General features: G+C 44.6%; 1 protein-coding gene across 1 annotated transcript in view; it reads left to right on the top strand.

The window, feature by feature from the left end:
* Positions 1-16,142, top strand: part of LOC126272524 (cytochrome P450 6k1-like) — a 183,975-nt gene that overhangs the window by 72,083 nt on the left and 95,750 nt on the right. The window contains exon 2 of the mRNA XM_049975440.1: positions 391-617. Within this exon, the coding sequence (XP_049831397.1) occupies positions 398-617 (220 nt within the window). The 5' untranslated portion in view covers positions 391-397. The remainder of the gene's footprint in view (positions 1-390; positions 618-16,142) is intronic.

Below are 16,142 nucleotides of genomic sequence, written 5' to 3'. Positions count from 1 at the left end.
CAGTACTACAGTTTACTTTTCTGTGTTAACCTCTTCATCTCAGAGTGACATTAACAAGGTACATTCTCAGTTATTTGTTGTACATATGGCTGCCTCTAGCTTCAAGTATCCTCCTGCATCAGCACACACAATGCCACGCTCCATAAATAGTTTACATTCTCAGTATCGTTTCCCTAAAATCCTTTCTTTGATACCAGTAGACTTTGTTTTGACGGTGAATGCTCTTTCCTTCTGCTTGTCTACCTCTCATGTCCTCCTTGCTTTCGTTGTTACACACCGCACTTTCTAGTAAAAGACAAGTGAAAGTGAAGAGGCTGTCATGTTACCTGGATTTAATGTATGAAACTCTGTTCTCATTCTGTGGAAAAGTCACGGTGTTTGTGTTTGCAGGCTCGCGATGGCCGTTTTCCTCGACTCGTGGATCGCCGAGCTGGTGGTCGTCTTGTCAGCGGCGGTGCTGGCAGCCTACCTGTGGTTCCAGCGCAGCTATCGCTACTGGGAGACAAAGGGCGTGCCCTACGTGGAACCGGCGTTCCCCTTTGGGAACTTTCGGCCCGTCGCCCTGGGGCAAAAGTCCATTGGGGAACTCTTGCACGACATGTACAGACAGCTACCTGGTAAGAAGCTCTAAACAGCAGCAAACATCAGGCACTAAAAGATTAAGTTCAACTTTAATTGCAGTCGAAATTTAATTTTGTCTATAGCCCGTCTTTGAGACATCTGTAAATACACAGTTCGCATTTCGCTTTACTTATTTTCGAATCTGTACCTACAGACTGGAAAATTGCGCAGGTCGCACCAGTGTTTAAGAAGGGTAGTAGGAGTAATCCATCGAACTACAGACCTACATCATTGACGTCGGTTTGCAGTAGGGTTCTGGAGCATATACCACATTCAAACAATATGAATCTAATATGGGAACGATCTATTGATACGTAATCAGCATGGTTTCAGAAAACATCGCTCTTGTGCAACGCAGCTAGCTCTTTATTCGCACGAAGTAATGGCCACTATCGACAGGGGATCTCAAGTTGATTCCGTATTTCGATATTTCTGGAAAGCTTTTGACACCGTTCCTCACAAGCGACTTTTAGTCAAGCTGCGGGCCTATGGGGTATCGTCTCAGTTGTGCGACTGGATTCGTGATTTCCTGTCAGGAAGGTCGCAGTTCGTAGTAATAGACGGCAAATCATCGAGTAAAACTGAAGCGATATCAGGTGCTCCCCAAGGAAGCGTCCTGGGACCTCTGCTGTTCCTGATCTATATAAATGACCTGGGTGACAATCTGAGCAGTTCTCTTAGGTTGTTCGCAGATGATGCTGTAATTTACCTTCTAGTAAGGTCATCCGAAGACCAGTATCAGTTGCAAAGCGATTTAGAAAAGATTGCTGTATGGTGTGTCAGGTGGCAGTTGACGCTAAATAACGAAAAGTGTGAGGTGATCCATGCGAGCTCCAAAAGAAATCCACTGGAATTCTATTACTCGATAAATAGTACAATTCTCAAGGCTGTCAATTCAACTAAGTGCCTGGGTGTTAAAATTACGAACAACTTCAGTTAGAGAGACCACATACACAATATTGTGGGGAAGGCGAGCCAACGGTTGCGTTTCATTGGCAGGACACTTAGAAGATGCAACAAGTCCACTAAAGAGACAGCTTACACTACACTCGTTTGTCCTCTGTTAGAATATTGCTGCGCGGTGTGGGATCCATACCAGGTGGGATTGACGGAGGACATCGAAAGGGTGCAAAAAAGGGGAGCTCGTTTTGTATTATCACGTAATAGGGGAAAGAGTGTGGCAGATATGATACGCGAGTTGGGATGGAAGTCATTAAAGCAAAGACGTTTTTCGTCGCGGCGATATCTATTTACGAAATTTTAGTCACCAACTTTCTCTTCCGAATGCGAAAATATAATATTTTGTTGAACCCAACCTACATAGGTAGGAATGATCATCAAAATAAAATAAGAGAAATCAGAGCTCTCACAGAAAGGTTCAAGTGTTCGTTTTTCCCGCGCTCTGTTCGGGAGTGGAATGGTAAAGAGATAGTATGATTGTGGTTCGATGAGCCCTCTGCCAAGCACTTATATGTGAATTGCAGAGTAATCATGTAGATGTAGATGTAGAAGTAACCTCGGCGGCCTGTAATAGAAGGTGGGGGTTAATAACTACTCGCTTATTCTACTATACGAGCACTTTAAAAGGACTTCAGGTGAAAAAGCTGGCTGGAGTAGCTGAATCGACAGAAACTGAGTGGTGCTGATGGCTATTGACTCCTTTCCAGTCACTATTAACTATCGTGGGCAAATAACACTCACTTTAATGGGCCACTAAATAAAATTACTTCAAACTCGATTGAAATTTAATGTATAACAGGGTTTTCAAAAGTCTTATTTAGTGAGATCGTAGGATCTATAGAAGTAACGTAGTTATGAGGCCTCTAGATCACTTAGCACTTAAATGAAGAAAAGTGCAATAGTTAGTGTGGGTTCCCTATATGCGAGGGGCAATCACTTAATCGAGATCACCTTAGCGGAAAATTTAAAACTACAAAATGGAGGTTCCAGGAAATTTAAAAATCCCAGTGGGCACTGGTGAGAAATTTAAAAAAATAAATATTTTAGCGTCCTTTAAAATTAAACATTCAATCAAAGTGTAGTATTTTTATCAGACACTAGAATGAAACAAAAATGGCCCTGGTGGAAAATTTTTTAGCTTTCATTAAAATGAAACAGCCAATGACAGTACAGTATTTTACCAGACATTGAAATTAAACGACCAGTCAGTGTGTAACCTCAATGCCCAGAAGTAACCAATTATATGTCGCAATACTTCGGTATTTACATATCAAAAATTTTTGTAAGATTCACCTGAAATGCATAAATCGGCGCTATGTTTAAAAGTATAATATTATTTATAAAATCTTAGACACACACACACACACACACACACACACACACACACACACACAAGTTTGTGTCAAATACTGCAGCCTCATCAGTTCATCAGTAAATTCAATTTTTTTACTATGTTATATGCTTAACTCTTTCAATAAAAACCACTAATTGTGGGCAGTATCATTTTACACAGGTTACCTCAAGTCTACCAAAATGATTTTTCTGTTGACAATATAATTTGTCAGATTAACAATTACCCTCCTGTTAAAATGAACGAACTTCCAGATGAAATAAGATGCAATTGACGTGTTACTTGTTTTTATTTTCACACAATAAATCACTGCAAACCGCATGTGATGTGTGATTTTTCACCTTGGATCGTCAGCAGTTCCCTTACTCGAATCTCAGTAGATTCCTTAGTGACACAGTCCCAGAATTTGGACGCCTGTGCCAGTACCTTGGGGTAGTTACAGTCCATTCCGTGTAGTTGTGGCAGGTAATGTTCTGCGACTGCCGACTTGTTAGACTGCTGCAATCTGGTATAGCGTTGGTGTTACCACAAGATGTTACCACAGATGTCGATCTGCTGTCATCGATTTCTCTGGCGGAAGATATCGATGTTGTTATCTACTGCATATGCCCGACTCTTCGTTATACGAGTATCTACACCTCAGATGGATCAGCCACAAACATATTCACTGTAAAGGCGACCAAATTTCCCTTTTTTATACTAATAATTAATGCTAACTTTTTGCTCAGTTGATGACTCTTCATTTGTTGCTTCGTTACCGAAGACAAAATAGTTAATAAAGTCTTTGCAAGTTACTTATTATTTACTAATAAACATGCTATTGTGGAAATCACTTTAGTTTTTTTATTAACAACATCTGATAATAATTGAATGTTCATGAATGATAGCGTTTTGTATATAGGAAAAATGAGGGTTGATCCTACAATTACTCTCACCAATTACGGCAGCTAAGAAGCTCGTGATTTTTACAGTTCGTCTCTCAAAGATATTATAGCAAGGACTACGGTCCGTTACTATACTTCGATACAGTCATTCAAACTTCGTACGCTTTTACTTTCACAAAGCTAAGTGACCAGTTCCATTGTTATATTAAATTTAACGTCCCTTCGTATAGTCCACAGATCCTGCTGTCGTTTATTCGGCATGTAATAGAATTTAATACTGAGCGCTACGTTTCCTCGCGCACACAATTCCCAAGATATTCGTAGTCCGTGGCCTTATGACAAAAGCCTGTCCCGTATAAATTAATTATAGTCAATTTTCTTGCAGTTTAGCAAAAATGCCCTGATCCCTTCCGTACGTTATCACACGGAAAGGCAAGCTATATCGCACGCCGCAGCTAGACTTATTCAGAGCGCAGAAAACAGGACAAGAGAGCTAACAATAGTCGCGCATTAAAACTGCTACACCACGAAGATGATGTGCTACAGACGCGAAATTTGACCAACAGGAAGAAGATGATGTGATATGCAAATGAATAGCTTTTCAGAACATTCGCACAAGGCTGGCGCCGGTGGCGAGACTTACCACATTCTGATACGAGGAAAGTTTCCAACCGATTTCTCATACACGAACACCAGTTGACCGGCGTTGCTGGTGAAACATTGTTGTGATGCCTCGTGTAAAGAGGGGAAATGCGGACCATCACGTTTCCGACTTTGATAAAGGTCGGATTGTAACCTATCGCGATTTCGGTTTATCGTATCGCGACATTGCTGCCCACGTTGGTCGAGATCCAAAGACTGTTAGCAGAATATGCAATCGGTGGGTTCAGGAGGGTAATACGGAACGCTCTGCTGGATCCCAACGGCCTCGTATCACTAGCAGTCGAGACGACAGGCATCTTATCCGCATGGCTGAAACGGATCGTGCAGCCACGTCTCGATCCCTGAGTCAACAGATGGGGACGTATGCAAGACAACAACCATCTACACGATCAGTTCGACGACGTTTGCAGCAGCATGGACTATCAGCTCGGAGACCATGGTTGCGGTTACCCTTGACGCTGCATCACAGACAGGAGCGCCTGTGTTGGTGTACTCAACAACGAACCTGGGTGCACGAATGGCAAAACGTCATTTTTTCCAATGAATCCAGGTTCTGCTTACAGCATCATAATGGTCGCATCCGTGTTTGGCGACATCGCGGTGAATGCAAATTGGAAGCGTGTATTCGTCATCGCCACACTGTCACCTCTTGTTCGCATTGACGGCACTTTGAACAGTGGACGTTACATTTCAGATGTGGCTCTACCCTTCATCCGATCCTTGCGAAACCCTACATTTCTGCAGGATAATGCACGACCGCATGTTGCAGGTCCTGTACGGGCCTTTCTGGGTTCAGAAAATGTTCGACTGCTGCCCTGACCAGCACATTCTCCGGATCTCTCACCAATTGATAACGTCTGGTCAATGGTGGCCGAGCAACTGTCTCGTCACAATACGCCAGTCACTACTGTTGATGGAGTGTGTTATCGTGTTGAAGCTGCATGGGTAGCTGTACCTGTACACGCCATCCAAGCTCTGTTTGACTCAATGCCGAGGCGTATCAACGCCGTTATTACGGCCAGAGGTGGTTGTTCTGGGTACTGATTTCTCAGGATCTATGCACCCAAATTGCGTGAAAATGTAATCACATGTTAGTTCTAGTATAATATATTTGTCCAATGAATAACCATTTATCATCTGCATTTCTTCTTGGTGTAGCAATTTTGATGGCGAGTAGTGTAGTAGATTTTAGAAACAAAAGTGGCCACGTTAAACCCTCTTTGATTTCCCTGAAGCGCATCTTGGCTGCGGACGTTATTCTGATGAGAGATTATTTATCGATAATTATAATAGTGCCTGGGAGGTTTACACGGCACCGAAGTTTTTGGTCCTAAATCATAAGAATATAATTATAAAAAAATACAGTCAGGCAATAACAGTTCTTTTTTTATTACAGAATTTGTCCAAATCTATACCGCTTACGCCTACATCTGCATCTACATCTACATCGATACTCCATAATCCACCGTGCGGCGGGTGGTGGAGGGTACATTTCCCTTCCTGATCCACTCGCAAACAGAGCGAGGGAAAAGCGACTGTCTACACGCCTCGTTATGAGCCACCGTTTCTTGTATCTCATCTTCGTGGTCTTTACGCGCACTGTATGTTGAATGTAGTAGAACCGTTCTGCAGTCAGCTTCAAACACCAGTTCTATAAATCTTCGCAATAGCCTTCCTAGAAAAGACTGTCGCCTTCCCATTTGAGTTCCTGAAGCATGTCCACAGCACTTGCGTGTTGTTATAAACTACCAGTAACAAATCCAGCAGCTCGCTTCTGAATTGCTTCGATGTCGTCCTTTAATCCGATCTGGTACTGGTCCCAAGCACTCGAACAGTACTCTTTGTGTCGTACTAGCACCCTATATGCTATATCCTTTACAGATGAACCACACTTTCCTAGAATTTCCACAATAAATCGAAGTCGGCATTCGCCTTCCTACCACAGTCCTCACGTGCTAAGACCTGAAACTGTGGTAGAAACTTGTTCTCCTTATTTTCCCAGAACTTCTTCATGCGTTGGCTGATGGCCTGCCTCTGTTCATTTGACATTGCTCACCTTGGTTGTGATTTTATTGTTGGATGCGAAATTTTGCAATATTGATCATAGCCTACAATTATCCTTTTCCTGTATGTTGTCTTCTCTGACGCTAAGTCTTCTCAAATCCCATTTTATCTCTTCCCCATGGTGTTTTTTATTCTGGAAATTGAGGTGAAAATTTTCTTTGTTAGGCTATTTTAATTCATTCTGTGAATATAGGCGAAAAAATTTGACCTTCTCTGCGTTATTGTGTCTGTGATTGTTTCTGTGTTTCTGTATAAATCTTCATTTCTCTTCTTTCTCCAGTTCCTGTCTTCATTCTTCTGTAGTCCTAACAATTTTCTGAGTATATCAATGCTAATTCTATACAATAAGATTAAATTCACTGAGTTGTTACAAAAAAATGCGCCTGCAAAAGAATTACCTAACTGAGCTTCACATTCTTCACCCAGTACACAGAAGGGAACCATCTGTTTTCCAAAAATCTTGTACATCAGAGTTATTGTGGGAAATTTGTACAGTTTTCTAGCACTTACTACGGGAATCTCAGTTTTACAGCTTCCCAAGCTTAAAGCGTTTGATTTTCTTCGTGCCGGAGAATCTTCTTTCCGTTTTCTTTTCCCATGTCGAGTTAAAGCTGGAAAACTGATACAAAATAATATGCTAAGCAGGCAAGAGAGAGGTGGTTGACAGTTCCAAACAAATATGCATCGAGACTTGAAACAACATCTTCCCAAAACTGAAAGTAGGTGCCAGCTACTGAATCTTAAATAGCATTCCAACACCGGAAGCTCACAGTGTGTATGTGCACTGGCTGTCAGCTACTGGATCTTGTGCCTATAAGATCACTTAAATTTATTACCATATGAAGTGTATGTTATGTGATGATGTTCTATCAGGCAAGATAGTGTATTCGTTGTGAGGAGTGTCCATAAATGAAAAAGTAACGAAATCATATAGATGCAGCAAATTCCATTGCAACTGTGTACTGAGTAAACCTATCTGTCGAGAGAGAATAGCCCACTGTGCACACCACCAACATCAAACTAGGACTGTTATGTGACCTTTGTATAATGCCGTTAGTTTACATTTTGTCTTAAGAAGTAATATATAAAATTAGCCGGCCGCGGTGGTCTCGCGGTTCTAGGCGCGCAGTCCGGAACCGTGCGACTGCTACGGTCGCAGGTTCGAATCCTGCTTCGGGCATGGATGTGTGTGATGTCTTTAGGTTAGTTAGGTTTAAGTAGTTCTACGTTCTAGTGGACTAATGACCACAGCAGTTGAGTCCCATAGTGCTCAGAGCCATTTGAACCATTTTTGATGTAAAATTACACGTTTGTTTTGCGTAGTTATTTCTCGGTAACACGAATGAAGTTTGAAATACGCCAATGGAGAGAAACTTGTTTTCCATGCATAAGTAGCTACCATAAAGCTCTAACTATTTTTATCAGAACAGTAAAGCAGCTTTATGTGATGACAAATATAGAAACAAACTGTAACAAATGGTTTATCCTAAAGAGTGTATGTGCATATGTCTGGGATGTCCTTCCAGACCCCGACTCGAATGAAACCAAGCTTTGCAAAACAAAAAAAAACAAAAAAAAAAAAAAAAAAAAAAAAAAAAACAGACCTCACAAATATCAGCACTATTGGATTTACCGAGTGATCAAACAGTCAGTACAAATTTGAAAACTGATTAAATCACTGAATAATGTAGCTATAGAGGCACAAATTGACACACATGCTTGGAATGACATGGGGTTTTATTAGAATCAAATAAATACAAAAGTTCAAAAAATGTCCGACAGATAGCGCTTCATCTGATCAGAATAGGAATAATTAGCATAACAAAGTAAGACAAAGCAAAGATGATGTTCTTTACAGGAAATGCTAAATATGTCCTCCATCATTCCTCAACAATAGCTGTAGTCGAGGAATAATGTTGTGAACAGTACTGTAAAGCATGTCTGGAGTTATGGAGAGGCATTGGCGTCGGATGTTGTCTTTCAGCATCCCTAGAGATGTCAGTCGATCACGATATAAACTCCTGGAAATTCAAATAGGAACACCGTGAATTCATTGTCCCAGGAAGGGGAAACCTCATTGACACATTCCTGGGGTCTGATACATCACATGATCACACTGACAGAACCACAGGCACATAGACACAGGCAACAGAGCATGCACAATGTCGGCACTAGTACAGTGGATATCCACCTTTCGCAGCAATGCAGGCTGCTATTCTCCCATGGAGACGATCGTAGAGATGCTGGATGTAGTCCTGTGGAACGGCTTGCCATGCCATTTCCACCTGGCGCCTCAGTTGGACCAGCGTTCGTGCTGGACGTGCAGACCGCGTGAGACGACGCTTCATCCAGTCACAAACATGCTCAATGGGGGACAGATCCGGAGATCTTGCTGGCCAGGGTAGTTGACTTACACCTTCTAGAGCACGTTGGGTGGCACGGGATACATGCGGACGTGCATTGTCCTGTTGGAACAGCAAGTTCCCTTGCCGGTCTAGGAATGGTAGAACGATGGGTTCGATGACGGTTTTGATGTACTGTGCACTATTCAGTGTCCCCTCGACGATCACCAGAGGTGTACGACCACTGTAGGAGATCGCTCCCCACACCATGATGCCGGGTGTTGTCCCTGTGTGCCTCGGTCATATGCAGTCCTGATTGTGGCGCTCACCTGCACGGCGCCAAACACGCATACGACCATCATTGGCACCAAGGCAGAAGCGACTCTCATCGCTGAAGACGACACATCTCCATTCGTCCCTCCATTCACGCCTGTCGCGACACCACTGGAGGCGGGCTGCACGATGTTGGGGCGTGAGCGGAAGACGGCCTAACGATGTGCGGGACCGTAGCCCAGCTTCATGGAGACGGTTGCGAATGGTCCTCGCCGATACCCCAAGAGCAACAGTGTCCCTAATTTGCTGGGAAGTGGCGGTGCGGTCCCCTACGGCACTGCGTAGGACCCTACGGTCTTGGCGTGCATCCGTGCGTCGCTGCGGTCCGGTCCCAGGTCGACGGGCACGTGCACCTTCCGCCGACCACTGGCAACAACATCGATGTACTGTGGAGACCTCACGCCCCACGTGTTGAGCAATTCGGCGGTACGTCCACCAGGCCTCCCGCATGCCCACTATACGCCCTCGCTCAAAGTCCGTCAACTGCACATACGCTTCACGTCGACGCTGTCGGGGCATGCTACCAGTGTTAAAGACTGCGATGGAGCTCCATATGCCACGGCAAACTGGCTGACACTGGCGGCGGCGGTGCACAAATGCTGCGCAGCTAGCGCCATTCGACGGCCAACACCGCGGTTCCTGGTGTGTCCGCTGTGCCGTGCGTGTGATCATTGCCTGTACAGCCCTCTCGCAGTGTCCGGAGCAAGTATGGTGGGTCTGACACACCGGTGTCAATGTGTTCTTTTTTCCATTTCCAGGAGTGTACTTGAAACTTCAGGTAACCCCAAAGCCAATAATCGCACAGGTCTTGGGGCCTGGGAGGCCAAGCATGACGAAAGTGGCGGGTGAGCACACGATCATCACCAAACGACGCGCGCTAGAGATCTTTCACGCGTCTAGCAATATGGGGTGGTTCTAATAAAACCCCATGTCATTCCAAGCATGTGTGTCAATTTTTACCTCTCTATCTACATTATTCCGTGGTTTATTACGTTTTCAAATTTATACTGACTTTTTGATCACCCAGTATAAATGGGCAAAAAGATGTTTCCCTGGCCCCTGGTATATAGGCTGCCGTGCACCACAGACCCATTGTGTCAGCCCCCAGCTCTCGGCTGACGCACTTCTACAGAGCGACATGTCAAGTATTTATCTTTCCCTGCGTTTTCCTCGTAGATAGTTCCTCAATTTCGTGTATGTTATCTGTTAAGAGGTTTAATCTCGCATTTTTTGTAAGTGTAAGTTCATTCAGTCTATAGCGCTATTTTCATTTGTTCTGTACAGCCAGCTCATTAAAGCATCAGCGCCCATTGGTGACACATCAGGAGGGCAGCACGTTGCATATGCAGTATTCTATCTGCTTTTATAGTTAACTTCTACAGTTAGACTTGCTAGATGGATAGAATGTATGCATACTTTGTATGTACACTGGAGGAGCTGGCCGCAGTTCTCGATCATCTGAATGCGCATTTGGCTATGATCAGTGACCTTTACGCTGCTGCCTCAGGGTGTAGAGGTGGTCAAGAAGCTGGCCAATCACATGGGATGCATCCGGTGTCACTTGTTCTGCCCTCGAGTTGTGCTGCTGAGGCACCTCCTAGTGTACTCGATGCAAAGGATCTGCCTTCACTGCAGGGTGAGAGAGCGGTAACACGTTCACCTTCCTCAAGATGGAGGGCTAATGTGGAGCCTGGCCATCTGTCCCTGCCCATTCACCCTGTGAGTGGACATGTGGCAGCTGCTTCAGCAGGAGCCGAACAGGCACACAGGGGAACAGGTTTACGAGTTACTGGGAGCCTCAACAATAGACGTGTTATGGAGCCACTAGGGCAGATACCGTTCAGGCCTGGAAAGAAAGCCAATGTGCACTCGATGTGTTTGCCAGGGGGCTTCATCCGAGAGTGGAGGCGACCCGGCCTACGGCTATCGAGTGTTAGGGTGCAGCCGTCTGCAATTGTGGCTCATGTCGGCACCAACGACGCCTCTTGCATGATTTCTGAACGCCATTCCCAGTTCATACAGGCGGCTGGCGGAAGTGGAGAAGACTATTGGTCTCACACATGGAGTGCAAACGGAGCTCGTAATTTGCAGCCTTGTTTCCAGAGGTAATCGGGGTTCTTTGGTTTGGAGCTGAGCGGAGGTCGCAACCACAGGCTTTGTCGACTGTGCGACGGTCTTGGCTGCAGATTTCCAGACCTGCGTTATCAGGTGGGTATTTGTGGGTTCACCTTGATAGGTCGCATGCACTACACAAAGGACGCAGCTACTCGGGTAGCAGGGTGCTTGTGGAGTGCGCATGAAGGTTTTTTTAGGCTAGAAGGTAGTTTGAGGTACTCTGGTGAAAACTCGCCAGTCGATATGCAGCGAGAGTAACCAGTAAGTTGTCGAAGTATTCGTCACAAAGTTTCAGAATTTACTGCCCTCCAGGAAAGTTCTCGTGCTCAAATGATTCTTGAGAGCGTGAGCTGGCTCAAACGTGAAGTGGAAAGCTCTGAGATATTTAGAGAGTTGTAGAACATACTTGTATACCGGAGACACAGACTAGAGACCACAGAAGGGGGATTGTTTACTGCCGCATCAAAAATACTGCCTCAAGTGAGGTCGAAGTTGAATGTGAAAGTGAAGTTATCTGGTTGCGTGTAACAGGTGTCTATGAAACAAAGTTATTTGTTGGATTTTTTACCGGCCATCCTATTCTGCTGTGACAGTTCTAGTCATTCAAAGGAAGTCATCGGTCAATAGCGCATAAATACCAAGAGACTAGTAAGTTGGAGGCGACTTAAACCTACCGAATATAGACTGGGATGTCTTTGTATACATTCCGTGAGGCGGAGATACAGACAGACCATCGTGCATAGTACTTTTGAACACGATTTCTGAAAACTGTCTTGAGCAACTAGTTCTAAAGCATATACGCAATGGAAATATCTTAGAACTCATAGCTACAAATAAACCAGACATTATCGACAACGACATTATAGAAACGGGGATTAGCGACCATGATGTCATTATAGCAAACTAAGATTACGAAAGTTAATAAATCAATCAAGAAGGCTAGGAGCAGATAAAAAATTGTTAGCATCACACTTAGACAGTGAGTTGGCATCATTTAGTTCCAGTAATATGGACATAAAGGAATTACGGGCAAAGTTTATGGAGATTGTAAACCATAGTCTGGAGAGTTATGTGCCTAGTAAGTGAATTAAGGACGGAAAAAACACACCATGGTTTAATAACGAAATTTGGATGATGCTGAAAAAGCAGAGGCTGTTGCACTCTCGGTTCAAAAGAGACCACACAAATCACGACAAGCAAAGGGTGGTAGAGATTAGTGCACCTATGAAAAGATCTATGCATGAAGTATACAACAATTACTACCTCGCCTTCTGCAGCCGCCTTACGTCCCCTACACGCATCCTCTACGACCTCATCCCCTTCCCCCACCTTCTCCTTTTCCTTGAACACTTCCACACACTATATATTGTTTGCCACATTGATCCCCCTCATCCCCCGGTGTCTCCCTTCCTCTACACCCCCAGCCCATTGCCACGCCTTTACCGGTGTGTCCCACCCTCTTTCCATCTCCACACCCTCTGCCTCCTTTCCCAACACAATCTCCACCTTCTACCCCTCCCGAATGATGAGCTCCGCCCTGACATCTACCATTCGTACCAACTCTAACCCCATCTTCCTCCTGCCTCCTCCTCAGGGCTCCCTCTCCTCCCCCTCCCTTCTCCATAGTGGCTTTCCCCCTACTCCCCCTCCCTCTCTTGTGCTACCCTTCAGCGTCTCTGCACTCCCTCCTCCCTTGTCTTCCCTCTGCATCTCCTGCCCCACGAGTCTCCTGCCTCTTAGTGTACCCGCTGACTCTTTCCATCCTGCCGGCTTCCCTGCTGCCCCAAGCTCTCCCCTCCTTTTCCATCCTCTCCGGCCTCTCCCTCGGCATGTCCCACCTGGCAGTTTTACCCTTCATCATGTGTGAGCCAAGTGGGCTTAAAGTGTGCTGTTCTGGAGTGTTTTTAATACTGTGGCCGACTTTTAACCTGTGCGTGTGCCTTCAGTATCTTCTTTGTGTTTTAAGAATCGCCAACTGTGTTTTTCAACTTTATGTCGACTTTTTTAATTGTCCCCCAATGAACATCTCCATGTCAGTGTATTTTTACCTCCATTATCTCCCCTTACTCTGTTTTATGTTCCCCTTTTTTATCGCCTTATATATATAACATTTTATTCTTGTCTTAGTTGTCATGTCACTCAGCTAAAGAGTGGCAGATTGTGCCGCCAACAGTCCTCCCCTGCCCATATGGGGTGGGGGGATGAAATCACATTAAAGAAAAAAAGGAAACAAAATGCTAAGCCAGTCAGTCTAATCTTTGCGTGCGTCTATCGACATCTTGCCTCAGACAGCATATTTAAGTTACTTTGTTCCGTGTACTGGTGGACGTGGTTGATTCGTTATGTTTCCTAGTGATTCTGTTGTTTCTTGCCTGTTGTTACCCGTAAGATCTCGCTCGGTTGTCCATTGTTTGCGTCCGCCCTCTCCCGTTTGTGTTGTTCTTCACGCTCCATGGGTCCTGCCACGCTTTCCTTCACGACAAACCCGCGACCGTTGGGTCGCAGTTACAACACCATCTAAAATCCCTTAGCGGGTCTAAGGCTTCCATAAAATCCCTTGTTGACCAGACTGGTGTGGCGGTTAAGAACAGCAAACTGAAAGGTGAAGTTCTAAATTTCACGTTAAAGAAACCAATCACACAGGGGAATCATATAAATGTATTGTTATTTGATCATCAGACAGACTCTCGTATGGACGACGTAGTAATAAACATGCCTGGCTTAGAGAAACACTTGAAAGATTTGAAAGCAAATGGATCACCAGGTGCGGATGGAATCCCAGTTCGATTTTACAAAGAGTAATCTGTGGCATTGGCCCCTTAACTAGCTTGCATTTATCTCGAATTTTTGGCCCAGCACAAAGTCCCAAACGACTACAAAATTATAGACACTATCCCTAATTTTGGTATTCTGCAGAATCTTTAAACATACTCTCATTCCGAATATAATAAATTTTCTTGAGGATGAGAAGCTTCTGTGATCGAATCAGCATTGTTATAGAAAGTATCGCTCGCGCGAAACTGAGCTTGCCATTTTCTCACATGATGTACTACGAACTATGGATGAAGGGCAAGAAGCATTTCTAGATTTCCAGAAAGCATTTGACGCAGTGTGGTGCAGGCTGTTAACGAAGGTACGAGCATGTGGAATAGGTTCACAGATATGTCATTGGCTCGAAAACTTTTAAGTTATAGAGCGCAGTAAGTTGTACTCGACCCCGAGTGTTCATCAGACACAAGGAAGAGACAAGGGTATCGTCCAGAGAGCCCTACGGAAGTGTGATAGTACCGCTGTTGTTCTCTATATATGTAAATTATTTGGCGGACCGGGTGGTCAGCAATCTGCGGTCGTTTGCTGATGATTCTGCTGTGCAATAAGGTGTCGATGTTCAGTGACTGTAAGAGGATACAAGATGTCTTAGACAAAATTTCTAGATGATGTGATGAATGGCTGATAGCTCTAAAAGTAGAAAAATACAGGTTAATGTGGAGTAGGAAAAACAGACCCGTAACGTTTGGATACAACATCACTGTTGACACAGTCACACCATTTAAATATTTGGGCATAACGTTTCAAAGCGATATGAAATAGTACGAGATTGTGAGAACTGTGGTATGGAAGACGAATTGTCGACTTCAGTTCATTGGGATAAGTTTAGGAAAGTGCGGTTCATCTGTGACAGAGACGCAGTGTAGGACGCTGGAGTGACTTATTCTTGAGTATTGATGGGATGTTTGAGATCTCTACCAGGTCGGATTGAAAGAAGAGATCGAAGCAATTCAGATTCGGAGGTGCTTTAGGAACTCAAATAACCCTGAGGAAAGGCGACATTCTTTTGTAGGAACATTACTGAGAAATTGAAAGAACTAACATCGTTTTAAGCTGACTGGTGAACGATTCTACTGCCACCTACATACAGTGTGTCTAAGGGGCATGGAGATAAGATACAACAAATTACGATGGAGGCACATAGATAGTCATTTTTCCTTCGCAATATTTGTGAGTGGAACAGGAAAGGAAAAGACTAGTAGTGGTGCAGGGCACCCTCTGCCACAAGCCATATGGTGGCTTGCGGAGTATGTATGTAGAAGTAGATGTAGAATTGCATATGTTGGCTTTATAGACCTCCTTTGCAGGGCAGCCTACATGTAAGGGGCACGACACAATGTTCCAGCCCCAGTCATGTAAGCTGCCCTGCACAGTAGGTGCTATGTGTTGGAGTAGCATTGGCCTGCCCTATACAGCTGCTTTGAATGGCACCCTACATGTCAGTAGGAAATAAATGGTTTTCAAGTCTCTGACAGTAGGCTGCCCCACATGGCAGGCATATTGTGGGAGTAGTATCGATCTGATTCATGAACTGTTAGGTAGGGGCTACAGCTATGGGAAGGCTGAGATGGGTAGAGGAAGAGATAGAAAGGGAGACAGAGAGTATGACAGAGAGAGAGTGGAGAGGAGGACATGAGCTGAGTGGAGGGGAAAAGGCCGGAGAGGTGGGAAGAAAGAGATTGGCAGGGAGGAGGTGAGGAGTAGATGGGCAGAGATGGGGGCAAGGAGGGGATGGTGAGAGGGAGATACAAGTTAGTGATAGTCAGAGATGAGAGAAGGATATGGAAAGAGAGTGAGATGGGGGATGAAGGAGATGATCAGGAAGAAGAGAAGGAGGGGAAAGGAAAAGAGGGTCAGGAGAAGACAGATCCCAGGAGGGGGGAGGAGGAGGTGTGTCAAATATATGTGGTGAACACTAATGCGGGCAATGCCATGAGGGAAAAGGCGATTGTGTGTGTGTGGTGCACGCTTACTTAATTA

This window comes from Schistocerca gregaria, chromosome 5 (assembly GCF_023897955.1).
Source record: "Schistocerca gregaria isolate iqSchGreg1 chromosome 5, iqSchGreg1.2, whole genome shotgun sequence".
Classification (NCBI taxonomy): Eukaryota; Metazoa; Arthropoda; class Insecta; order Orthoptera; family Acrididae; genus Schistocerca; species Schistocerca gregaria.
The sequence above is the reverse complement of the archived record's forward strand: the minus strand, read 5'-3'. Positions and strand labels throughout refer to the sequence as shown.